The sequence below is a fragment of the Haliotis asinina genome, chromosome 5 (assembly GCF_037392515.1).
Source record: "Haliotis asinina isolate JCU_RB_2024 chromosome 5, JCU_Hal_asi_v2, whole genome shotgun sequence".
In the NCBI taxonomy this organism is placed as follows: domain Eukaryota; kingdom Metazoa; phylum Mollusca; class Gastropoda; order Lepetellida; family Haliotidae; genus Haliotis; species Haliotis asinina.
The window spans coordinates 53586306-53612982 of record NC_090284.1 but is presented as its reverse complement, the minus strand read 5'-3'; the positions used below and the strand labels follow the sequence as shown (position 1 = coordinate 53612982).

The following is a 26677-nucleotide window of genomic DNA, read 5'->3' as shown; positions in this document are numbered from 1 at the left end:
GTCTTTTAAGATAGGCTGTTTGTGCCAAGGAAGGGCATCCACTGACAAGGTGTTGCACTGTCTCTGTGAAATCATTGCAAAGACGACATTTCATGTTCACATTTTGATGAAGAATCACATTCTGGCGATTGCGAGCGGGAAGTGATTATTATTGTTATTATTATTAATTCCCCAGGCCATGAAAGCTATCTGTGTAAGATTGTCTTATGAATGCAACGAACAGGTTTGTTCAGTGAATACACAATGACATGAATACAGTATCACTTCAGGACACGGTATTTGTAAGCTATAACATTAGTGCTATAAAGAGGCCTTGTGAATGGTTCAGTTGTTCAAACCTGATGGGACAAACCATGATATTAAGGCTGGGTAGGGTAAATAGAAAAAAGGTGTTGAAATTATTTTTAAAAATCTCTGCATGTGCATTTCAGTTTGACCTAGTGTTCTATAGTCTGTTTGGCTCAAAAGCGGACCGGTGAATTGAAGTCTAACTCGAAAACTAATAAACATAAATTACTCAATGAAAAGCTTATCATAAATTAATTAATGCGTACCAACTGTGTGAGACTTTCACAGATTTTTTGTCCTAAAAATAAAAACGTTGTTTAAAAAACTATCAATAAAATATTGACCCAATTCACTATTTGTTACGAGGGAGGGGTGCTTTGTAGGGCTATGCAATATTACCTGTAAAACAGGTAAATACCGGAACAGTATGTTGCTAATCGATTATTGCGACGACGTTTAGATTCTGCAATAATATGGGTCATCCAGAGTTAGCTCCCTTTGAATTATCTGCCCTTGATCTCCATAGCACCAAAATGTGCTCTAAAAAAACAAATATACTATATATATTTTGGTTTCATGCAACATTTCAACATGTTTTGAGAGCAAAATGTTTTTAGGACTGTAATGATATTCCAGTCAACTCTAGTCTTAGTTATTTTGGATCACATTTGATTTGAAACTCAGATAGTTCAGCTAAATCATGTTTCTGTGTCATTTTTCAAGCTAACATTAAACTGGAGTTGAATCTGAATGAATCATGGACTTACAGTAACAGTATCTACGTAAGTAATGTGCATTGAAGTGCATTATTTGGTGGAAATTTTTAAAAAAACGCTGATTCTGAAAATCATGTTAAACCATTACCGTTATTGCATTGTTGTACTTCGATTAACCATTCTACATTATGGTTCTATATTATTCTATTTATCGACCCGTGAAGGTCCCGGGGTAGAATAGGCCTTCAGCAACCCATGCTTGCCACGAAAGGTAACTGTGCTTGTCGTAAGAGGCGACTAACGGAATCGGGTGGTCAGACTCGCTGACTTGGTTGACATATGTCATCGGTTCCCAATTGCGCAGATCGATGCTCATGCTGTTTATCACTGGATTGTCTGGTCCAGACTCAATTATTTACAGACCGCCGCCATATAGCTGGAATATTGCCGAGTGCGACGTAAAACTCAACTCACTCACTCACTCACTCTATTTATCTGTATAGAGAATGGGGCCAGACAGTCTGAAAGTATGGTGTAACTGAGAAGATACTGTCGCAAACAGAGAGCTATAGGCAGAAACCTTGAACAGATACCTTCCAGTCAATATATCACGATATATATTGCAATATCTCTAAGAATTATTGCAATACACAGCAGTATGAAAATCGGGGAAATGTCCAGCCCTACTGTCCAGTATGGTCATGTGTCAAACAATTACTTTGAGGCCCGTAAACTGCACGTGCAGTCCATGGGTTATGCACACGAGACTTTAGGTTCAGTGCAGCTGAGTCGCCCGCCGTGCGAGCTGCTTGAACTGGGTCCTGGTAAGAATTGCTATCTGCACGTTATCAAACGTTTATATTTCCACAGAATATGTTTTGCGTACCCACAAGGTAACGCCCTGTTTTCCCTGTTTAGAGTGTTCCATCGATATGTGGAACATCTGATGTCATTTGGAGTTTCGTGAGACTATTATCCACATATTGTCTCTCATGAACAGCACTGAACTTCTCATAATACTCAAGGTTATCGAATTGCAATAAACTTTAATATATAGATTAACATAAACGTTGCCATAGTTTGCTGGCGTTGACAAGTGAATTAAGAAATGTATCAGCTGACCAACATGTTTTTCATTTCTTACGTAGAAAATGTTAATTAAACGACTGTGAACAGATATTCCAGAGGTGTATAAATGTAACCATTGTTCTAATACTCATATCGTGTAAAATAATAGTAAATACATAATCACACGATGCCATTTAGACAGTGGTCAAATGCAACATAAGTCATATTTGGGATTTCACTTTCTTAGTAAAGTACTAATTCTAGTACTTTCTGGTTGGGTCCCATCCGGGATGCGAACCCGCACCCCCAGAGTCAGGCACCTAATCGCCAGCACACAAAGTCAGCCGCCTAACCACCGCGACTTCCACAAAAATGAAAGTGAAATCCCAAATATGACATATGTTGCATTTGACCACTTTCTAAATGGCATCGCGTAATCATAGTTTTCGTCCGTGGGAGCCGTGTGAATTTACATTTATCAGAGGGGTACACAAACTACGCAGTCTAGACCACCAGTTGTCCGACTTTCACTTTTGTGGAAGTCGCGGTGGCTGAGCAGCGGGCTAGGCGGCTGACTTTGTGTGCTGGCGATTAGGCGCCTGACTCTGAGGGTGCGGGTTTGTATCCCGGATGGGACTCAACCAAAAAGTACTAGAATTTGTACTTTACTAAGAAAGTGAAATACCAAATATGACATATGTTGCAATAGCAAATACAGATGGAAATCGTGTATGACAAGATATAAATTTATCCCTATTTCATACGCTCCTAAATCCTACTGAATTTTGACTATTTCTCTCTCTTCAAGGGCGTGGCACGATGCCTGGTGTGAATACAAATTTCGATATTCATCTGTCAACACCGCCATATAGCTGGAATATTGTTGAGTGCGGCGTAAAACTAAACTCACAAAAACTCATCTGTCAACAGTTGAGGAAAACAGATCGTTTTGCATTTAAAAATGGCATACCGTCAAATAGTGAATTTACGTTTTTCCAGTAGTGAATTTCGATTTTCTTTTGATTCTGACCTGTTTGTCTTTAACATATGCACATTTCAGAGATTAGTGAGCTGTAGGTCTATCTGCTCCAAGCCTGATTAATATTTTTTAAGAAAGTGTACTACATGCAACAGTATCTCTCGTAATGTCAGGGATTAGAGGACGTACGTGAAGAGCGCGCAGGGCAAGTTGTTCCCTGTATAATATGGCCCGGGGTAATTAGACTACCCATAAAGCTGACACTGACTTCATTCATTCAGTTATTTCAATACAAACATACCATACATAGAAGATATTCCATTTATCGAGCATATTCATATAATATATATATATCAGTATTTTTCCATATAGGTGAAATATTTTCTAAGCACTGGAATAAATTGTCACATTTCCCCTTAATTTTCATTTTATTTATCTTGTAAATCCAATATTCCCTACTTTTTAAATGGTAGATTATCATCATTAATCTCATCAACAATATTATGAAATACACCCATTATGCAACATTAGCACTATCACCATGTTACAAACATACGTTATTACAAAATATCAAATAATACACAGTATCACAGAGATACATCATTTTGGGTGGGATAGTTATACTAGGCATATACTGGATAATTGAACAGATGTTTCATATTGACTTTAAAACCGATATTTCACCATTAATACACATGCAATTTTGCTGTATCAACTTCCTCTTGGTAGAGATTCAGTACCGGTCTGTGATATTTCTCTCAAGTTGGCAAGAATGGCATCTGATTTCGACTTTGTAGCATCTGGAACATTGTTGTGGATGATGATCCTGTGGGTGGTGTTGAGGATGTTGGCAGTGTTGATTGTTGCAGGACATCCAGCCTTTCAACATTTCTAATGTGCAGTCTCTCGTCTAGTTTTTACCTGGAACGTGAGTCAGTCACATAGTAAACTCTGGCCACCTCGAGAATTTGGGAAGCATGTGTGCTGAACAAGCGCGTTTGCCATAATGCAATGATTTAAACGTTTAACCTAATTGCTCTCTTGTTTTAGCGTCAGTTCAACTGAAATGTGTTCACCAGGTCAGTTCAGTGGTAACGTGAACCGTGTTCACCAGCTCACAAGTAACTAAAAAGTGCATGACCTGTTGTTTTGAGTGATTAGCGCGGTCCAGTGAATTATAACATTTAAACGATACCCGCTGGCAAACTGGACACCCCGTGAAAACCGCCTATGTGTTGTGACAAGCGTTTTGTTAGGAGCAGCTGGCGACTTTCTTTTTGAAAATATCAATGCATTTGAGGGTATAATAACAACCTAAAGGTATGTTTTAAGAAGGAAAAGACGCAGCAATTGTACATGCATAAAATCACATAGAATAAATGTCATTGGAAAATTTGAAAAGGTAACCTAAAATAACATGTTAACAACGCCCTTTTGCATGAAATTAGATGTCACGTATCTCACGTGGGTCTTCTGCACAGTGAACTTGCGATAACTCTGTTTGAGTGAGTGAGTATAGTTTTACGCCGGACTCAGCAATTTTTCAGCTATATGCAGGCGGCCTGTAAATAATCGAGTCTGGACCAGACAATCCAGTGATCAACAACATGAGCATCGATCTTCGCAATTGGGAACCGATGACATGTGTCAACCAAGTCAGCAAGCCCGACCACACGATCCTGCTAGTCGCCTCTTACGACAAGCATAGTCGCCTTTTATGGCAAACATGGGCTACTGAAGACCTATTGTACCCTAAAGTAAACTCACTCACTCGCAAGAGCCGTGAAAGTCTGGGATAGAAATGGCCTTCAGCAACTCGTGCGTGCCGTAAGAGGTGACTAACGGGATCGGGTGTTCAGACTCGCTGACCTGCTCGATACGTCACCGACCCTCAGTTGCGCAGGTGGATGCTCTTGTTGTTAATCACCTGATTGTCTGGTCCAGACTCTATTGTATGCAGACCGCTGTCATATAACTGGAATATTGCTGAGTGTCGCGTAAAACTACTCACTCACTCGTTTAATACACGTTTTCATAAGCTCTTCCATGACATCTATTGTGTTGATATTAACCGTGTTGGTGGTTAAGCAGAAGTAATGCGACAGGGTTGTATACGTGCACCGTGAAGCGGCCATGAAATCAGTCGCATTTTCAATCCACAATTGATAGCGTCAAATTTATTGATTGTCCATTCAAATTCGAGTATTTCACGTAGCCACGGTAGAATTGTGATATAACCCATGAACTGAATTTGTTTGAATCCAGGTTTAAATTGGTCTTCAGCAACCAACACTAGTCGTAAGAGGCGACATCCATTAACGACATCTGTTTCTTTCCAGCTGCAAACCCGCCATGTTGCAACAAAGGACTTTGGTGAAAGTAGCTGTGGCTCTCTCTGTGCTGGCCACCGTCGGTTTCTTGACCACTAGGATTCCCATGGCTCATCTGACCAATATTATGCAAGCTGCACATGAACGGTCAGTAGTCCAAGGTGGTTTCATGGCAGCCAGTCAAGGTGGCCTCGTGGTAGCCGATCGGTTAAGAAAACAGAGGAATAAGTTGTCGGAGATACTGAACAATGCGAGGAGGGAACTAGCGGTGATGAGTTGTGAAATGGTGGAAATCGCTTCAAAATCTAATAAGGTAAGGTTATGATTTCTTGCAAATGTCTAGTAACTTTTCTCTACGAAACCAGTTCATTGGGGAGAACAGGTCTGAGAGGCCTTTTATCTACCTTTGTTGACATTTTAGTGCCACACACGGTCATGTTCGAGCTATGTGACATCTGTCTGTAAATATCCCGGTCGGGCCTGGATAATCCAGTGATTGACATCAGGAGCATTGATCTGCCAGATCTCATAATAAGGGTGTTCTAACTGCCCAAATTTGCCCAGCAGCTTTATTGACAAACCAAATTTCGGGTGTTGAATTGAATCGCGAGTACGTCACGATATTTTACGACGACCTGTTACGACCTTGCGTAACCGGTGTTGCAGGCTCAAACTGTAAATCTAAGTAGTACAAGTAGTAAATATCCACTCAGGCCAGTATATCCTCACAGTTACTGGCCCGCTACCCGTGGCTAGTAAATATCCACTCAGGCCAGTATATCCTCAGTCACCGGCCCGACTGGCTCTTGAGGTTACTCTCCGGCTAAATAAGTTATAATACACTTTTAAATCACACACGATTATGGCCTGATAGAAATGTTCGTCATGTTAGCAGCTTATTGATGACACCAGTGTCTACATTAAAATTTCTGGCTAGTGATTCATTTTGTGGACTAACAAGTTTAGGCATAGATAGTCCAGCTGGCTACCAAAATTTGGAAACTGTTTCTCACACTGGGCTCAAAGCATTTCCTTGACAATATATTTGATTTGAACAGGTGATTGAGTTGAACCTTTTCCACCAGTTAATAGCGAATGTTGCCAGGTATACCGGCGCCATCCCCAGCCTTTGAGACTTCAGCCCACATCAAGCACAGATGAAACGATAAAACTGACGTTTTTCTATTACCCAAAAAGCCCATTCACACAATGGATTATAAAATACGTCATTGTGTCAGAAAATGTTAGTGACAGTCAATGAATATTTTGTGTATCAATAACTTTAGTTTATTTCCCTCCAACAGACTTCTGTTGCCGTTACTGGCGGGTGGTGCAAACGCTCAAGTAAATCCACAGGTGGGCAACACATGTGTGACAAACTTCTGGCAGCCCAGCTTTCACATTTCTTTCAAAATCAAACCGTTGCTAGTTTCGGGGATGGTCCGGGCGACTACAAGAAGCTTCTTGATGCTACCCATCGACTTCGTGCATACGATGCTTATGATGGCGCCCCCTATGGACGGGAAACAAGCGGTGGAGTAGTTCAGTTTGCTGATCTAACGGTTCCTCTGTACGGCCTTCCGTTATACGACTGGGTGATAAGTCTGGAGGTGGCAGAACATATTCCAGCTAAGTATGAAGACGTCTACTTCGACAACGTTGTGCGTCACGCAAGGAAAGGCGTAGTTCTGAGCTGGGCAGTGCCTGGTCAGGGGGGTCTCCAACACGTTAACAACAGACCCTTAGAGTATGTACAGAATCTTTTTTCGAGGGAAGGATTTGATACAGATATTGTGGCAAGCAAGGAACTTAAAGAAAAGGCAAGTTTTCCATGGCTGAAGCAAAATATTTATGTCTACAGGAGGAGGTATAATAGTGTGGCCGATCCATTAGATACATAAATGTCTTCGAAATCCCGGAACAGCTGTGTTATAATGAGTAACGCTCTGTCTTTTTTTCGGGAATAAAAGATCTATAAACTAAACTGCTTACAGGTCATTCATTGTCTGACACCACTGTGCTAGATGCAGCAAGCTCTATTGTTATAATGATATGTGGTATTCGGTCATCCGATGGTCAAATAACTACAGAGGGGAAAATACAACGCTGTTGGTGTTACTGTTTACAAGCGAGTAGCATTTTCTTTGCTACCCGCTGAGAATACCGAACTGTGCGAATTCATTTAAGTAGGTTTTGATTTCGAATAACTGACCCGAAAAGGGGATGGTAACTCTGAATTTTGGGTTGAGGGTCTATCGGCGTCGGTATTGGATAATCTGATACTCGTTATTATGAAACTATAACACTGAGATGTTCGATAAATATATTAACTGGTCCCTTGGGTTTTGGGTAGAGACGCAAGTAACGAATCACTGCCTGAGACCCCTCTGATGAGAATACACATGAGTGAAAGATCAGATACAGTCATTAAGGAATATGTTGAAATATGTGATCAAGATCAGGTCAGACTCATCTCACTTAAAAGAGATATATTTGGGGGCTAAAAGGGAGAGAGAGTACTAGTTCACATTTCGGCAGCTTATACACTTTACATAGTTATCCGTGTGGCACGAGCCTGCTCTCTTGTACTACTAACCCGTGAAGGTCCCGGGGTAGAATAGGCCTTCAGCAACCCATGCTTGCCATAGAAGGCGACTCAGCTTGTCGTAAGAGGCGACTAACGGGATCGGGTGGTCAGACTCGCTGACTTGGTTGACACATGTCATCGGTTCCCAATAGCGCAGATCGATGCTCATGTTGTTGATCACTGGATTGTCTGGTCCAGACAAGATTATTTACAGACCGCCACCATATAGCTGGAATATTGCTGAGTGCGGCGTAAAACTCAACTCACTCACTCACTCTCTTGTACTAAGACAGACGGACAGAGAGACTTTGTATTCGGACACGGTGTAGATTGTTGTATGTAAGAGCAGTAAAGGGAAGAAAAGCTTGACAAGGAGAAGCTTTACATGAAAGCCAAGAATTGTCGGTCATCGCTGAATCCATCGTAATGGTTCCCGCAAGGCACGTCATATTCTTTCTTGAGTTATTTGTCTTACCTTCAAACTATTTAAGACAAGCCCCGAAACCGTTTGAACCCACACATGGCCAAAGGACGCTAATGCTGCTCCTATTTTTTCTTGTTACTGGGGTGGTGGGTTAAAGTGTTCACTCGTCACGCAGGAGACCTGGGTTCGATTTCCCACATGGGTACAATGTGTGATAACCATTATTTTGTCAATCGCCGTGATATTGCTTGAATATTGCTAAAAGCGGCGTAGACCCACACTCGCTCGCTCTCTACTGATGCTACAGTCAGTGCATTCGGGGTGAGTGAGTGAGTTTAGTTTTACGCCGCACTGAGGAATATTCCAGCTATATGACGGCGATCTGTAAATAATCGAGTCAGACAGTCCAGTGATCAACAACATGAGCAATGATCCTATTCTATTCTACCCCGGACCTTCACGGGTCGCATTCGAGATCAGCTCCAAACGGCGACTAGTGTGGGAGGATTTCATGATGCCTTGTAAACACCAACACTAGCTAAAAACTAATACGTTTTTATATAGATAAACTAGACTGGCCTAAATAGATCTCGACCTGAAGACATCGTGGAGAGTTCCAAATGATTAAGATTTCATTGCGTTTTTATAGATTTCACAAAGGCATTCGATAAATTAATCAAAGTTTTGTTTGCCGAAAGGATGTTTAAATAACTGGTGAATCTTAAAATATCCTAAGTCACACTGACACTTGCACTTTTGTGTCAACCAAGTCAGCGAGCCTCACCACCCGACCCCCGTTAGTCGCCTCTTACGACAAGCATGGGTTGCTGAAGGCCTATTCTACCCCGGGACCTTCACGGGTCCACGAGACCGAGAGAGTGATACAGCTTAGGGTGGCTTCTTAGCAATGCGCTTGCTATGCACAACCCCCAGGCAGTTGTGGAAGTTTCATCTGTAACTTCAACCTTCAGCAACTTCCTTCCACTCCTCAATGCATGCTGACCTCAATGAGGGCTTTGCTGACCTCTAGTAAGAACTTGGAGATTATATTAACTTCAACTCCGAAACTGTACTGTACACTTGCATCAGAATTACTAGTGGCTAGAAGCGAAGAGTGGTTGCCAGCTTGGCTCCAACCTCCTGCAGTTCTGTAATAAATGCGGTCTTCTTAAAATCAGGGGTTAACTTCTCCACAATCACAAACAAGTGGATGGATCAGATTGTATAGCCTCTTGGATCTTCCTATTGGATAGACGCCTGTTCTCTGGTGTTCAACATCTTGTAGTTCCACGGCAGTGCGTGAAGCTGGGGCTGATGCCTGCTATTGTTATAGCGTGGCGTCAAGCGGGACAAAGCAGGGCCAAATAATACCACGACTGCTTCACGCATGGGGAAAGTACCTGTGGCAATGCATGCCCGTCCTGGAAATATGCGCGTCGTGCGTACCGTGGCGTTCACTAGATGTAGACAATGAGCCAACAATACCTGACCTAGACGTTAATATTGTGTCATGCGATAGCGTGACAATGCGCACCATTTTGCGTAACTTACGCGTAGACAGGACGCGAGCAGTATGCGAACTAAGCTTCACGCTTTCGTGCGTAAATTACACACATTGCCACGACGAATTGCGCGTCAGTGCGGGTGCACATTTCTTGGAAGTGTCAGTGTGGCGCATAAGTCTCCATGTTTTCGAAGTTGGTAGATAAATGACAACACTGATACTTTACAGTTGGAAGTTCGTCAGAGTTAGTAGAAATGTAAGTAGTGGTATTACTGCTTGACAAATATTACATGAGCCATGACCTGGTCAATGACCCCACCATGACCTGGTCAATGACTCCACCATGACCTGGTCAATGACTCCACCATGACCTGGTCAATGACCCCACCATGACCTGGTCAATGACTCCAATTTGCATGTCTACCACTATTCATAACCTTCCGCCTTCATTTGCTTGCAAACACAAACACAAAAATCATTACTACATGTACATGTAAAATCTCATCTAGCAAAGTTCAGGTGCAGCAGTTTTAGGTTAGGCATAGATGTAGGAAGTTATAGGAACAAACCAGCGACTGACAGTCTGTTTTTACTGTAAACATCGCAAATAGTAACTGGTTTGAAGATAAAACACATGTTTTCTTTGATTGTAAACTACATAATGGTAATAGCAATAAGGGTATTACTTCGTTTTAGCCCTTTCTGGTGTCCCCCGCCCTGATATTGGTGGAATATTGCTAAAAGCGGCGTAAAACCATACACACACACATTTCATTTTTTATACGATACTCTCAGCAAACAAACCTGATACACATCCTCAACAGTCAAAATAGAAATATTATCATAAATGTTTGTAAAGTTTGGAAGTGTATAAATAAAATAATTTGTCAACGCATAAACCCGAAACCGTTCATGAGCGCTTGTTTCAACTTTGTAATTTATTTGCGCGATGTGATTTAAACTGAATAAAATGTCTTTCTATCATGAGTCAATGAAGACGGTGTTTATCAGTTCCTTGTACTGTCATGTGACCTTGCAGCCATACATATATGCACACATAAGATATCCCCTGTGAAATGTACTCTCAATTTAAGATTTATTAAAGTTGATAGGTTATAATTGAATGTATTGTTTTGGAAGTCGTAACTACATACGAATGTCGTTAAATGTGTAGTCTGCATTACCTAGATACAATGGCGTCTGCTTATTGTGTCAACCTCAAGCACACAAGCCCCAACTGCCGAAGACCCGGGTTCGATTCCCAACATGGGTAGAATGTGCGAAGCTCATTTTTTGGTGTCCCCCGCCATGATATAAAACTAACTAACTAACTAACTCTCTCTCTCTCTCTCTCTCTCTCTCTCTCTCTCTCTCTCTCTCTCTCTCTCTCTGTTTCTCTCTCTCTCTGTTTCTCTCTGTCTTTCTCTCTCTGTGTCTTTCTCTCTCTTACTTTCTCTCTCTCTTTCTGTCTCTGTCTCTCTGTCTCTCTCTCTCTCTCTCTCACACACACACACACACACACTCTCTCTCTCTCTCTCTCTCTCTAGTACAGGTGCATCACAGAAGCGAGTGGAAACCTTGGGAACCGGACAGTTACTAGTGCGTCAGTCAATATGTCCTTTTCCAAGATGTTTATGAAGGAGAATATGGTAGTTCGGACATATTCGCTCTAACCTTTCCTGTATTCAATTGTAGATGACACGTTTGGTGCTGTGTACACGTTTTCGATTTTTTTATGATAAAATCTGTTTAAACTATCTGTTTATCACTGTAGTTGTTACCTTCATGGACACCCGAAGAATTTGTTAATATAAATTTAGTTACGATACGGGTTAGAACTGCTTTTCAGCAACCCATATTTTCAACCAAATAATATTTTTCTAGACGTGTCACTACAGATATTTTCCCTTAACTAAGCATGGTAACATGTTTTATCGGTTTTGTACAAAGTTGGAACTATGTCACCCAGTGTGTTTTTCAGATATTTAACACTCAGATTCAACCTATTCTATTATATGCAGCTGAAATATGGGTTCTTCAGCGGTTTGATTGTATAGAGAGAGTTCATCTTTTAGCCTGTAAAAAGTACCCTAATATAAGCAAAAAACACCTAACTGCCATATGGTGAATTCCCTTATATATTAATTCTCAAATAAGATGTTTAAAATATTGGTTTAAGATTCTAAATATGCACGAACAACGTCTACCAAAATTAGCTTACAATATGCTCTTATACTTGGATGGTCCCTAGTATGGTGATCTACCTTCTGTCGTTGGTGATATATAGCCCGTGTTTCATATTGTGTTGTCCAAATAGTAATATTAGTTTTAACTTTCCACACTAGTTTTAAATTGTAACTGTGATATTCTAGTTTTCCTGTCCTTTGCCAACAGGTTTATTTATGAAATACATATTATCCATTTCAGTGTTAAATGTTCTCGTCACGATATGGCTGAAATATTGCCGATGTGGCGTTAAATATTAACTCACTCACTCTTAAACTTGGATAGTTTGGGAAAACATACTTGGGTATGTGATATCAGAAATATAATATTATTTTCTCACGGTTTCGGTTTCATATGGTTATGCCAGTCATTTGGCGATGTGAATGGGTTTGTAAATGAATATCGCGTTTGATGAATAGACATGTTTAATCAAGAATGGAAATCCACCTTAGATTCATGCTCACGATATGAATATTACAGGGTCTTTAAAACGTTACTTCCACCGGGAAAATATTTATCAATAATTACAACATGTAGCTTACGAACAATGTTTGTAAAATATCGTTGAGGTTTGTTATCATTAATGATTGAGGGCAGAAAACCCGCTGTCGATAAAGAAACTTGATATTGTCCTTTATGTAACATGGGATTAGAAAATGAAATCGATTTTACACTGATATGTCCTTGCTATGATGAATTAAGACAGAAATACATACCAGACCATTTTCGTGCACAACAACCCCTATATGCATATATGTCTTTGTTACAAAGTAATTACGAAAAATTATTGTTCAGTTGTCTTTGTGTATAAAGCATGCATTAGCAAAATGAGATGTTCTTATTACACGAATTGTATACCCTTAAATATATATGTGAATATCTCTCCATCACTGTAACTATCAAGTATATGGGCCGGAGGCCTCACAGGCAATAAACACATTTTGACTATAGACTTGGCATCGATGTTATATCATTGAAACTGCTTTTCAGATACATTTCAGGGACGTACTGTTACATTATCACACCATTACACTGCGAGTCACGCCACAGGTAACATGTTTCAGCTGTGTCAGTGGATGTAAAGTATTTACGAATTCACCTGAATAAAAACTGACGGTTTGAAAAGATGTGGTCAATAGTACGCCATCTTTGTACGTGAAGCTTTGAGGCGTGTAACACTTGCTATTTCTGACAAGAGTTTCAGGGAACGAAACTCGGGCTCCATGAAATCGATTAATTAAATATTTCAAGGATTATGTGATATAAGTCGTCATCGCCAGCGGACAACGATCGTCCAACGAAAACATCCTGTCAAGTGCAAAAGTTAAAACTATTCTGGACCACCTCCGTGGCATAGTGGTTAGTGCGTCGGTCCGGAGATTGGTTCGATCCCCGACCGCGTTCCAAAAGACATTATGGTGTTTGTTGGTCCCTGCTGGCGCTCGGCGTTAATGGGTACTAGGAATGGTGGGCTCGAAGTCAGTTTAATAATGCGTGGGTAAGGCATGGTATCTCAGTAAGCCAGCACTGTAAAACCAGCCTAAGTCTAGACTAAAGTAGGGGGCATGGTGGGCGAGCTGGCTAAGGCGCCAGGCTAGTGATCCAGCGAGGTTTCGGGATCGAGCCCACCTGTGACCGGGTGTAAAAACCTTGGAGTCAACTTTGTGTGCAGACTCTTTCAGTATTGTCACAAGCCCTAGTGTACAGTACACAACCCTGTGCACTTAAACAACCCACGAATCCGTTGGTATATGACCAGATGGTGGCCACATGAACACGTGCATACACGTAGTTGCGGGTACCGCAACGTGCAGTAAACTTGGACAAAGTGCTGTGACTATGTGTCCCGGTCTACCCAGTTGTCAATTGGGTACCTCGTTAGGATGAGAGCCACAATAAACTCGGTGCGCCTTGTGGCAGCGAGAGTTGTATACTCCCCAGGGAGTTGAGATTGAAATACGATGTGCTGTTGAGATTGACATCCAGTGATCGAGGGAAAAATACCATATTCCCCACATTGGTGCAATGTTAGGAGTCCATTGCTGGTGTACCCCGCCGTGATGTTGCTAGAATATCACTAAATGCGTACGACCGTACTCACTAAAGCACTCACTCGCTCGATCCATCAATCAACCAACCAACCAACTAACCAACCAACCAATCAATATTCTACACATGGGTAAAAGCATCTGCATTATGCCATGAACGCTATACATTCTGCCCCGCACCAATGTTATTCCCATACCTTTACGTTTCACTGTCAAGGCACAGTATCTATTGATATGAACAAATCTGTGTCCACATACTGTTCACAGCACTATTCGCACATACACGAATCACGACTATATAACTGGTTTGCATGCAATGAAACAGAGTTTAGCTTTGCATTCAAGACTAACAGACGCGTATATGTCGATATTTCTGTGAACTGCCACACCGCAGTTTGAAATGCATTCCACATTACATACAGTATACGGAACATTGCATATTTTCTGTCATTCACGAGTGCCACTAAGACGAACATCAAGTATGATCTTTCATCGTCTTGTCTCAGACGCTCTGTCCAGTGGACCAGGGAGATGGTGTTGTGTTGTGTTGTGTCGTTTACTTACATGCTGGATTCTTTGTTTATACAACAGGTGCCAACTGTTTGTTATACACGCGTCTTGTTTGGTCAGCTTATAACATTCAGTAAAGCTCTAAAAATGTTTTACAGTAGACAAGCGAAGTTTGTGTTTTATGACTTGTTTGGAAAACTGACAATGACATCTAGCCATGGAAGGTGATTCAAATGCGAAAATGTGCAAATTTGTCACACTCGCAGTGGTCCAGCTATAAGATCACGTAAAACTGTAAATAATCGAATTGTATCCAGGGCTTAGATTTTCGAAGCATTCTTAGCGCTATGATAGTTCATGGTTGAGTGTCATACATTAACATTAATTAACGACTATTTTAACGATAAGAGAGCTTCGAAAATCTAGGTACTCGTGTGTATGTGTTATATGCCACCTTCACCACACAAATGCAGACAGAAGATACAAACGACTGTATGAACTGCAGTTGCCTTAAAGGACGACTCACGGTATCCGCGAAGAGCTCGAGGTTGAAAGACTAGGATTAGATGCAAGATGTACGCTCTGGAGCAACAGAAAACCCGTTCTAAACGGAAAAAAATCATGTTTGTATGGGTTTGTGTGACAAGTTTGTTATCCGGCATCTCTGAACCAGGAATGACTATGGCAACTCACCTTCCAATTAACAATACTGTGTCACTGATATCCGGAAACTGGATGTAGGGCAATTGAAAATTGCCAAATTGCAGGTAATGTTTTCACTTCATAAGCGTGCCCGATTTGAAGCTTTCATAAGCATGACAGTTTGGGTTTGGACGGTACAACTATTTCAGCATATCTCCCTCTCCAGCGTATAAGGAAAATAACTCCTTTAATCAAACATCGCGTTCACACTTGTAACCTAGTGTGTTCGAGCGTATGCCGAAGACCCAGGCCGATTGCCACCATGGGTACAATGCAGCCTGGACGTGACTAATGTCGGTCTTGTACTGCAAGCCAACTGGGATGCTTTGTAGAAGTCGAACAACATTCACCACTCATGCAGTGCTCCTGCAACCCAGCGCCGCAGAGGGTAACAAGAAGGCTGATCTTTTATCACAACGTTGCATGACACAGCGTAGGATAGATCCACCAACTTTACCCTGTCTATCCAAAGGCGTCTTGTGTGTCATCATTAAAGGTGGTGCTTGTGTGGTATCCACGAGGGTGGTGCCTTGTGTGTTATGCATGAAGGCGGTGCCACCTGTGCCATTCATGAAGGTGGTGCCTTTGTATGATTCGTGAAAGCGGTATCCTGTGAGTCATCCAAGACCAAGAACGTATGTGTGATCCAAGAAGATGGTGTCCTGTGTGTCATCAAAGAAGGTGGTGTCCTGTGTGCCATCCATGAAGGTGCTGACCTCTGAGTTATCCATAAAGGTGTCGTCCTGTGCTTGTACATACCCTAGCCTCAATGATTTGAATTATACTCAAAAGTTGTTTGATCCAAACAATTTGATAATGCGAATCTTGCGGCTATTTTACTGCATTAGACCATTATAATTCCAAGAGTAAAATCATGGTTCACTATCACAGATGCTTGTAGTAATTAAAAATATTTTATTCATTGCCTCAGAATTGGTTCGCTCCCAAGGTACTGATCCGATTCTTGCGTTATATGTCTCTTTTTGTAAATGAATCAATGGGCTTAAAATAAGAGCATGTTTTGGGGGCATATAGTCACAGAGAGCACTGAATTCGCCATGAAACCATCATGGTGTGTCGACCTCGTTTCGTACCTTGCCTTGCGTTAAGACTCTATCAGTGACAGTATATACCTTGAGGCCATTTTTCTAATTCATTCTTATTGCCCGAAATAGCATGAAAGAATCAATTTGTTCAAAGGTGCTGGGCCTAGATTTTCGAAGCCCTCTTAGCTTCGTAAGTTCCTTACGTTAACATTAACTTCTGACTATCTAAGCACTATGAGAGCCTCGAAAATCTAGGCCCTAGTCTATTCATACCACGCCATATCAACCATGAACTATTGATGCAGTGACATATGTGTACAGCCTTTTAAATGTTGGTCCATTTGCCCTGTTACTGGCACTTTTGATAGTACATATATCTTTGTTGATATTCTGACAGTTACCTTCAGTAAGGTTGGTGGCTACTCACGATTCAGCAATACTGGCCAAACCATCGCGACTCTACATCACAGGTACATCACGTACTTCTTTTGTAAGGAAAGGAAAACGTACTTCTTTTGTCAGCATGGACGTTATACATGCTATCTGCTTATTTCTCGCAAAGAATTCAGTGCTTTTGTGTAACTCAAAGTTGTGAGCCACTAGCTTGTTTACACGGATCATCATTGTCATCAAGTCGAGGGACGTGCCGAATCTCTTCAAAACATCAGAGAGTGCCTCGATGAACCATGAACCTTTATTTACATTGCCTTGCCAGGAGAAGTAGCCTGAAAGGTAACATGAACACATCCAGTTTAAGAATTTGTACTTGTATGTCTTGCCCCGTTGCATGAGCCCGGTCGGGCCAGACTTGATTATTTACAGACCACCGCCATATAACTGGAATATTGCTGAGTGCGGCGTAAAACTAGAGTCACCCACTCACATACGCCGGTGGATAGAATGTATTGATCTCTGACTTGCCAGACAAATATTGTACATACATGACCGATACCCCTTTGTTCGTAAGGTGGAGATGAGAATACCATGTGAACATTTACTAATGACAACTACGTTTCCACCTGCAGCGAGGTGTAAGAGACACTTCTTACCGCTCACATGAATACTAAGTAAGGAGTCGTGAGTCAATATGTAACTCAGAAAGTGTGTCTCGACTGCTAGCACAGTTAACTCACTCACTCACTCATTCACAATAATCGATACATCAAGCCGTCAAAGATTGACCTCATGCTTCAGTTAATCGCCTCTGATCATCTCTCTCTCACCTGGGACGACAGAATATGCAATGAAGATATCTGCCTCAACGGGGATCCTGTACGTCACTGGTATGAACTCTTCCTCCCCCGAATCTCCCATCACGAAATTGGCATCCATGACGTCCTGAGGTTCCTCTTTGTTGCAGGCCTGAAGTGAATAAACGCACCTTGGTGATGGAACATTGTGCTGCTTGATCAAGTTCACCTGTTGACTAACAAATAGGTATTTATTGAACGGGTGTCAGACTACTACTCTATCTTGATCACTCTTCAACTCAATAATTTACAAAGGATTGAAAATATACGCTCAATTCTTCTAAAAGCTTTAGTTTTAAAACATAAGATTACTTTAAGAACATTAAGGACGATTTTTTATCGTAAATCAAAGGAGAAAGACACGCATTTAACATAAAGTAACTATGACCTGTATAAAAAATAGCTTGGGTTTTCCAGCCAGAGACTTGTTCCGTTTGAATGGATCTACAAAGTTTTCTATCTGTACAGGTTTGTCTGTTCCATACACCAGTCCTTCCTCGCCATAAGACAGGATGACACACGCGAAACAGTCACAGGAGGTGAAATCCGCCGCAGCCTCTGGGATAGATAATTGACATGAACATCGTAGAACACATGAGATAGGACACAGAATCTTTAACATTAAAGCCATATGTACCTCTCTTCCAGAGCCTACTGGTACGGGCAAAGTGGTTGACATATCCTCATAATGTGGTCATCATTGTACAATCCACACTGCTTTTCATTCAGATTTCTTACGAATGTCGGAAGGATTTTGTCGCTTCTGCTTTTACATGAAATGTGGAAATGATTTTGTCCCTTCGTTTGGACCCGTGAAGGTCCCGGGGTAAACTAAGTCTTCAGCAACCCGTGCTTGCCATAAAATGCGACTACACTTGTCGTAAGAGGCGACTATCGGTATCGGTTTGCTAACCTGGCTGACACATGTCATCGGTTCCCAATTGCGCGGATCGATGCTCATGTTGTTGATCACTGGATTGTCTGGTCCATACTCGATTATTTACAGACCGCCGCCATATAGCAGGAATATTGTTGAGACTGGCGTAAAACTAAACTCACTCACTCACTTACGAAAATATTATTACTGTAAGTCAGTGATTCAGTGAGACTCATCTCCAATTTAATGTTAGCTTCAAAAATGACATAGAAACATGATTTAGGTGAACTATCTGAGTTTCAAATCACACGTGATCCCAAGTAACTAAGACTAGACTTCACTGGAATGTCATTGCGGCGTAAAACTAAACTCACTCAAAGTATGATGCGTATTCTTGAATATCAATGACACATTGAATGTGTAGCAAAAACAATTTCATATTAATTGTTCAACATTATCCTGTCTTGTACACAGCAAGGAAAGACTACAGTCGTGGCATTCAGTTACATTTACATGGTGACGTTTCATCATAAATACCTTGCTGAATAATTGATTTCATCTGAGAAGCTTTCTTGTTTGTATGCATCTTTACTCTAAAGCCAAGCTCAAAGAAACGTTGGTGCATCTTTGCAGCATCGTTGTCAGTTCCAGTTCTAGTTGTCTTTTCGTCAAACGTTTTGTTGTTGAAGATAATGGCCAGGCCACGGTTCTCACTGTTCATCCTGTATTTTGTGCTTTGGAATTCTTCTCTTGTATAAACTGGGGTGTGTCCGCCTTGGCTAATCGGAACAATGTTAAAAGATGAAAAAGAAGTATAAATTTCCGCTTTCTCCCAGTTCTACGCTAGAATGTATACTTTGCTTTTGAAATATTGTTATGGTTAATAATTTGCAGTGACAAAGGGTATAAGAATCCCCTTTGAACCAGCAAAATATAACATTTACAATTCTAAAATATTCAATATAATGTATTGACTAAAGGGCAAAATACAATGATTCACAATAGAGGTTTCTAGTACAATGCAAGTGAATCAAATCTAAAGTAATGGGTCACAAATATAATATCAACTCACCAAAGTCTTGGTTTTCAGTGAAACAGTTATACTAAATCTTTCACAGCGAGCTGTCTTGACTGAAGGTCAAATGTGACGAAGAGACAGACAGATCTGAGTGGGCTGAATGATAACACAACTCCGAGTATAAGACCGTGTGTGCGTGTGCGTGTGCGTGTGCGTGCATGCGCGCACACACAACAAGCAGCCTTATAAATACACACAGACACTGATTCTTAAGCATTCCAGCGAAGTATCGAAGGCTCGTCTTTACCAACAGTCAACCAACACATACTCATATGCAGAAGGGGAGGCAACTCTAAGGCGCTACCTTAAAAATACTATTACCGTGATAAGAAATGTGACCCGTATTACCTATCACTCAAATCTCTAAATCTTGTGACCCATAATAACTATCACTTAATCAATAACAATATAATTACGAAAAAATACACTCTCGTAACAATATTAGATCGGAGGAGGGGTAGCTGTAATTGCCCGTCATTCAATTCAAAATTCAATGCTTACCACTGAGTATCATGATCAGTGCTTGAACTTGGGTCAGACCCGGCATCTATACTATCTTGTCCACCTAAAAGATGCAACAAATGTTTTAACAGGTAGTGCCGAATTCTAACCATTGCTATAATACTGACGCCAGTAAATCTCTGGATCCCGCTGTAGCGTACTGTCAATCACAATTCAAAAACATGTCATAGACTGTGGGCATCAACGTTGGACTGTAAACATTTCTAACAAATCGAAACTTAAAACATACTTTTACTAGATTACGAGATACAACTGCATACCTTCAGCCAATAAATCTTTCAAGAGACGCTAATAAGATTACGCTCCGGCTGCCATAAACATATGATCGGACGTCATAGTAATACAGGACAAGTCAAACAATTATGTCCACAATACCAATGATTTAGTTTTAATTTAAACGAAAATGAATATCATTGTTACTTATAAATAATTCATATTCAGCATTAAGGGTAAATTTTAACAATAAATATTTCTACACTAATCCATGGAAAGTTTGTAATCTTATGCCTTCTAAATGTAAATACACTGTTACGCAACTCTCTTTTTCACGCTTTTAAATTAAAAGAGTCACTCAATAGTCACTGATGTAATTTCCACGTGGTGTCACCTATTCGTGTATTTTTATATTATGTATATTCTATGGTCCTGGGGTTTGAAACTTGAAAATAGAATTCTACAGTATGTAGTACCGTCAGTTTAGGGATAATATAGATACTGTCTATACCGAGGAAACAGAATAATAGACAAAATGTATAAATTGAATTTCAGGAGTACTCGGATAGGTACACCATTATTCTTTGGCAAACCGACAAATTAAACACAATGCTGGCACTTAACAACGTTAGACATATGTTATGAATGCATGCTTTGATTGTCAAATATGGCTTGGTTGTCAAAACAATGAAAGTCGTAGAAATTTTCCTGTAAGATAAGAAAAAAACAAGCATAATTTTTATGATCGCAAAATAGAGTGTACGTTAATGAAAACGTTGTGGTTTTAGAAGCACACTATCGACACTGACATGTTTGGTATTTGGTACTTTAAAGCATACGTTAGTTAGATAGCCTGCTATAGTAGTGTCTGTTCTTGGTTGAATGTGGACCAGACAATCCTGTGAATAACAACGCTAGCTACAATCTATGCTAAAGTGGAAACCCTAACATACATCGACCATATGACAACCTACTAGCCTATATGGGTTTCGGAAATCCTGGATAAGTAATTAGTGCAGTCATGGCAGTTACTAACACAAGAACATCAGTAGAGTTGATGTATTTCATATAGTGGATTAAGAAGGTCTTTAAATGAATAATTGAAGGAATAAATAATTGAAGGAATGAAATAATGTATAATCGAATTTATTCATTGACTAATTGAATGAATGGTATTTTTCGACATACTAGTGGGCGTTTGTTATAATTAACGCCCTTGCTGAATTATAAATGAATAATTGAAAGAATGGCATATTTTGACATAATAAAATAGTTTAAATTTGTGTTGTCATCATTAACTCTCTTGCTCAAGAATGAATGAATGAATGAATGAATGAATGAATGAATGATAGACAGGTAAAATAGGCTATTTTGCATTTGGGTTTGTCGTGTTTCGCTTCGTTAACTTTTTGCCCGGCATACTTTCAGCATACCTACTTTATCGCGCATACACAGTTATAGATACTGTGTCCCCGCCGCCTGCCACTTCCTGCATGATAACCTTCTGACATTTATCATCACCCACAACACTACACATCTATAATCTTCACATTCGACTGCTTCCCACTCTCAGCTAACACAGAGTCACACCAACACTAACATAAAAATAACTAAAGGAAATAGTATACTTACTGTCAGCCATGTTCAAAATGAATACAAGAAACCAGGTGCGGTGTATTCCAAACTGGTCGCTGCTGTTACCAGTGCTAATGCGAGAAATTATGCCTGGCTCGAAAACGATCCCGGATAGAATGTTTCTATCCCTGCACATGCAGAGTCGCTCATCCGTGACAGACTATATGAATGCAAAATGCAGAATGCAGCCCGAAGCTCATTGAACCTCCAACATGGCGTCGATTCAACTGTTGCATGTTGGGTATAGTAAAGTGAGAACCTTTACAAAAAATGAGAGCGGGAAAATTGGGCAAGATAGATTGTTTCATGTGCAGGACAGTGTTCCGACATTCAACGTGGGGATACAATAATGAATGTGAGACTGTGTGAACATTGTACGGATTACATGTGTGTTGGTTTTCTGTGTAGTGCTTACATAGCTACAGGGTCATTCAGTAAATTTGGGTTTTCACAAATGACAATTCTGTACTCTCATGCTTAAGGAAACTGTTAATCCTTGGATATTGATTATGTTGTAGAACCGTTTAAAAGTCCCTGTTGTGTTGTTGTTTAACGCCGACACCAGCAATACTCTAGCTTTGTGGTCGCTGTAAATAATGGAATCTGGAAAAGCAAATCCAGTGGTCAACGTCATGAGCAATGATCTACGCAGTTGGGATACGATTACATGATTGAGTCAACACGTCAGCAAGTCTGACCGACCGATCCAGTTAGTTGCCTTTTACAAACATGGTTTTGTTTGAAGACCAATTATTCAAGGGTAGGTTGTCCTTCGCCAGGGGCCCAGTTGTGAATTGTTGATTTAAAAAACTATAAACTCAGTTCGTCTTCTTGTCAGTTCCAATTTTTGATTCGTATCAATCAGCCATCGCTGTAGTGACACCCCTTCAGTACTACATTTGTCGTGTAGCATCGTGTGAACTTATGATGATATCAGCAGAAATAAGGCTATCTATCAGTCTCTTTGACTTGATTTGTCACAGAGAGGTCATACCTGTTGCATCTCATTACACACAAGAGCAACCCTTAAGCATAAATATTTGTTTCAGCTCATGATAAAACCTATTAAATTATAAAAGAATTAGCCGGCTGAAACGTTCGAGTGCCACTTGTAATTGTTCCAGTGTTTATCCTCACTATGAGGCTGATGAAATACCGTCAAACGTTTCGGTCAGTCTTATAGCCAGAGACGTTGTTGTAAAAGGTCGCAGTTTGTATCATCATAAACGGGCCAAGATAAAAGCACATGCCATTCATCCACACCATTATAAAATAATCCATTTTATAGACACAGGATATCGTTATTACAGGTTGGAAAGACACTCTTTTCTATGGGTATCTGTCGGTTTCACGCTAACTATATGTATTCAGATTAGTGAAAAATGTGGCGACGCAAGTTCTCCATCACACATGTAATTGCATAAATAGCCACTGAGTGGGGATATCGTTGGAGCAACTTATTAAAATGTACGACAAACACAATCATCTGCAGTAGTATTGATATACCTAGCATCGCATTTACTCTCTGACATATGGTGAAATATCACAGGGTTGTCATGGTAACGGCAATCTGACATACTAGGTACAAATGGTATCTGATGAACACTCGTTTAGTAATCTCTATATATCAATACATGACACAAGATACCACAGGTAAAAATGCTCTCACCTTGTATGGCGGCAATGTTTCTCTGCATGCCCCATACAGTGATATAGCACTGCCGCTCTCGACAAGTGTTGGCTCGTCACCCCGATTGCCCTGGTGAGATTTCCCACATTTGTTCTTTGTGACACAAACATTTGAACAGAGGTTGGAATAAGGTACAACAAACATTTTGAATATTCACGACCATGTTATTGATATTGCTACAATACTACCATAAGCGCCATAAAACCGTACTTACTCCTGTATTTAAACAACTGTACACAAGTGAGAAGTGTGATTCATTATGCGTATCTATGACTGATTTCTTTCAGATACAGGAGCCCTGGTACAATATGGATTTGGGTGTTACGTCCCTCCGTCATCCTTCTACACGTACTTCCGTACACTGTTTTTCCAGGACGATGACGGTAGGTAGGGATGAGTTTTGTCTAATGGTGGCTCCAATATCTCTCGGCTCCCCCTTGATCCCCGCCGACTGTCTTGAGGAGAAGGTTCGGTGTTAGGGCCTGATGGGTAGCGTCAGGATGGTGTTGCAGCAACAACCGAGCTAGTTAGAGCCGCTACACTCTGTGGCTGCCAGTCTTTCTCAGCATTCATCAGTAGGCCCAGTAGGTGTTAGGATAGGTGGTGCTACCTACCGCTGTCACAGAGATGGCATAACTTAGTGTTGATCCACCATTCATTCCTTCAGTAGGTAGTTCCCACATAAAGCGAATACCGGCTGACCTCTATGGAGAGCACTGTACTGGCCGAATGGGACCACATGTTGGTAAAGAATGGCAATAGTTCAGTTATATATTCGGGGTACAACTTTGATTCATTAAAAGTCATTTCTCTACCTAGCATGTGACTTGTACAAAGTATCGGTCATTTGCAATCTCCTTTACCTGTACTTTTGGGAGACTGAGGACGCCACCCCTGCGGTGCCAGGAGACCACAGACGACCGGACAGGTAAATGTTTTCAAACAAGACAGATAACATCGAAAATATGCTTGTTCACGAGGATGTCCTGTGAGTATTATAGGCCCGTCTCCCAAACGTATGCATTTACAGACCGTATACATTTAACCATAATCCAATACTTTGACTTATTAAAAGTTATGTTGTTTCTTCCAACGCTGAAGTGTAGTGTTGTTCCTTTTTCAAATAATATAAATCAAGCTAAGTTCACTGTAGTTATTATATAGTTATTATAGTTGTTATTGACTGAATGACAGCAAGATCTGGAAGAACACGTACAGAACTCATGCCACTTTCTAATCTGTTTTACCAATAAACTTAAACGCAGGTATTTCCTCATGTTTATGGTCACATGATTGGAAACGACAGAAATAGTAAATCACCATGTCCTTTTAATCAAGTATCAAAGAATGGCAACATATGTTTTTTGAATTCATAAACAGTGTAGTAAGTATCAGTGACGAGGCTTATTCTGTACTTTAAAAACCAGGCACACATTGTCCTGGACGTAGAAGTTGACCTTGAAGGTCCCCAAATAGACTAGTCTCTGAAATGAACATATTTTACTGAAAAAAAAAATGTTCATAGTAACAAAAAATATATAATGAAATGGAACCCTAGACTTGCATGGTCATTCTTGGATATATATATATATATATATATATATATATATATATATATATATATATATATATATATATATATATATATATATATATATATACATACTTCAGGGTCTGTACGACAGACTAGTCCCCAAAGTATACAACCCAAAAGAGATGGGTGGGTGTGGGGGATAGCAAGGTAGTTCTGTTAGTCTTGATGTTATACTAGATACAAACTTAGGTTCTTATATTTGTAACGAAATTGTTTAAAATTGACATCGTTCCTGTTGAATTCATTTGTGAATTGGCATTTCGCACCAATGCATCAGTATTACAGCAACCACAATGAGAATTCCGCAACCTTGACTCAAAACAAACACCAGGTGTTACAGAATAGTTCCGGCTGACAGAAAGATCTGTAAAATAATGTGTGTAACCATTATGCCTATTTCCGGTATATTTTAGCGAAAATTCAAACGTTTTAGTGTCCTCATTTTATAATCATATAATGGGAAACAAAGCAGGAATGATGTAGCTGGACTACTGCTGAAAGCATCATACCCCCTCACTGTAACAACTGTGCATATGTGTGATGATTATCCATGGCTCTCTTTTCTTACGGACCCATGTGTGTATTTGTTCGGTGTTCACCTCCTCCTCCTTCCGCCGTCTCGACAAAAGACGCAGACATGGAACTGCCCCATGAAAGGAAGATAAAGCCTCGATCCAGGCTGAAGATTATGCACCCTCACTAAAAGGTTAGGTAACCTTCAGTTGCAACGCGCCGTTCAATATCACTGCTTTTCTTCTGCGTGTCCACGTGTATAAGACTCTTCTGTGAAAATTGTTGGCTGCAGAGCCGTTATAGTACTCGTACATTGGCAGGATTATGTTATGTGTAATTGTTGGTATATTTTGTGACAATGTGCTTCAAAGTGTCAAGCAAACACATCACGGTGTCCTACTTTCGTTGTTGTAACTTTTAATAATCAACAATTTATACAGAGGTGATGATAAATTAAATATGGTCAAGGAGACAGTTCCCACCCCCAGCTGATTTGCGCATCGAGAAAGGAAACACACGACCAACAATCACACAAAAATATACCAGCTTAAGAGTTTATCATCTTAACCGTAAAGCGATTTCTTTGTCAACCCGGAATGAGAATGTAGACAGACAAAGAGCTTGTTTCACTAAAGAAATTTTACAAAAAATTAATATCTTTTAATGTAATGTAATGTATCTCATGCCCGGTAGACTTCCGGCCACGGGACACCACAAGAGCGTTAGAAGGACGCGTGTTCCTCATGGTTTATAGAACAAGTTCACCTGGACATGACATACGTTTTATAACCTACAGTCATAACTGCTGTTATGTCGCCCTGTGTAGTTTCCTTAATACACTGTTCAATACAAAATCAAGTCAAAAGTCACATATGTC

At 40.4% G+C, this 26677-nt stretch overlaps 3 protein-coding genes across 5 annotated transcripts in view; 2 read left to right on the top strand and 1 right to left on the bottom strand.

Annotated features, from left to right (window-relative positions):
• LOC137284830 (caspase-7-like) overlaps positions 1–26677 on the top strand; it is a 654824-nt gene that overhangs the window by 415595 nt on the left and 212552 nt on the right. The window lies entirely within an intron of this gene.
• LOC137284813 (uncharacterized) lies at positions 1721–7365 on the top strand. Its single transcript, XM_067816807.1, has 3 exons — positions 1721–1828; positions 5391–5694; positions 6686–7365. The coding sequence occupies exons 2-3, from the start codon at positions 5404–5406 to the stop codon at positions 7280–7282; spliced, it is 888 nt and encodes a 295-aa protein (XP_067672908.1). The 5' UTR covers positions 1721–1828; positions 5391–5403; the 3' UTR covers positions 7283–7365.
• Positions 16284–22246, bottom strand: LOC137283575 (caspase-7-like). 2 transcript variants are annotated; one of them, XR_010956864.1, is made up of 7 exons: positions 22001–22239; positions 20135–20198; positions 19093–19334; positions 18067–18236; positions 17652–17790; positions 16702–17153; positions 16284–16607 (listed from the first exon to the last, which is right to left on the bottom strand). XR_010956864.1 is itself a non-coding variant. In XM_067815150.1 (6 exons), the coding sequence occupies exons 1-6, from the start codon at positions 22137–22139 to the stop codon at positions 16888–16890; spliced, it is 1020 nt and encodes a 339-aa protein (XP_067671251.1). In that variant the 5' UTR covers positions 22140–22246; the 3' UTR covers positions 16284–16887. The 2 variants fall into 2 exon arrangements, 1 of the variants encoding a protein (XP_067671251.1); XM_067815150.1 differs by having other exon boundaries at positions 16284–17153; positions 22001–22246.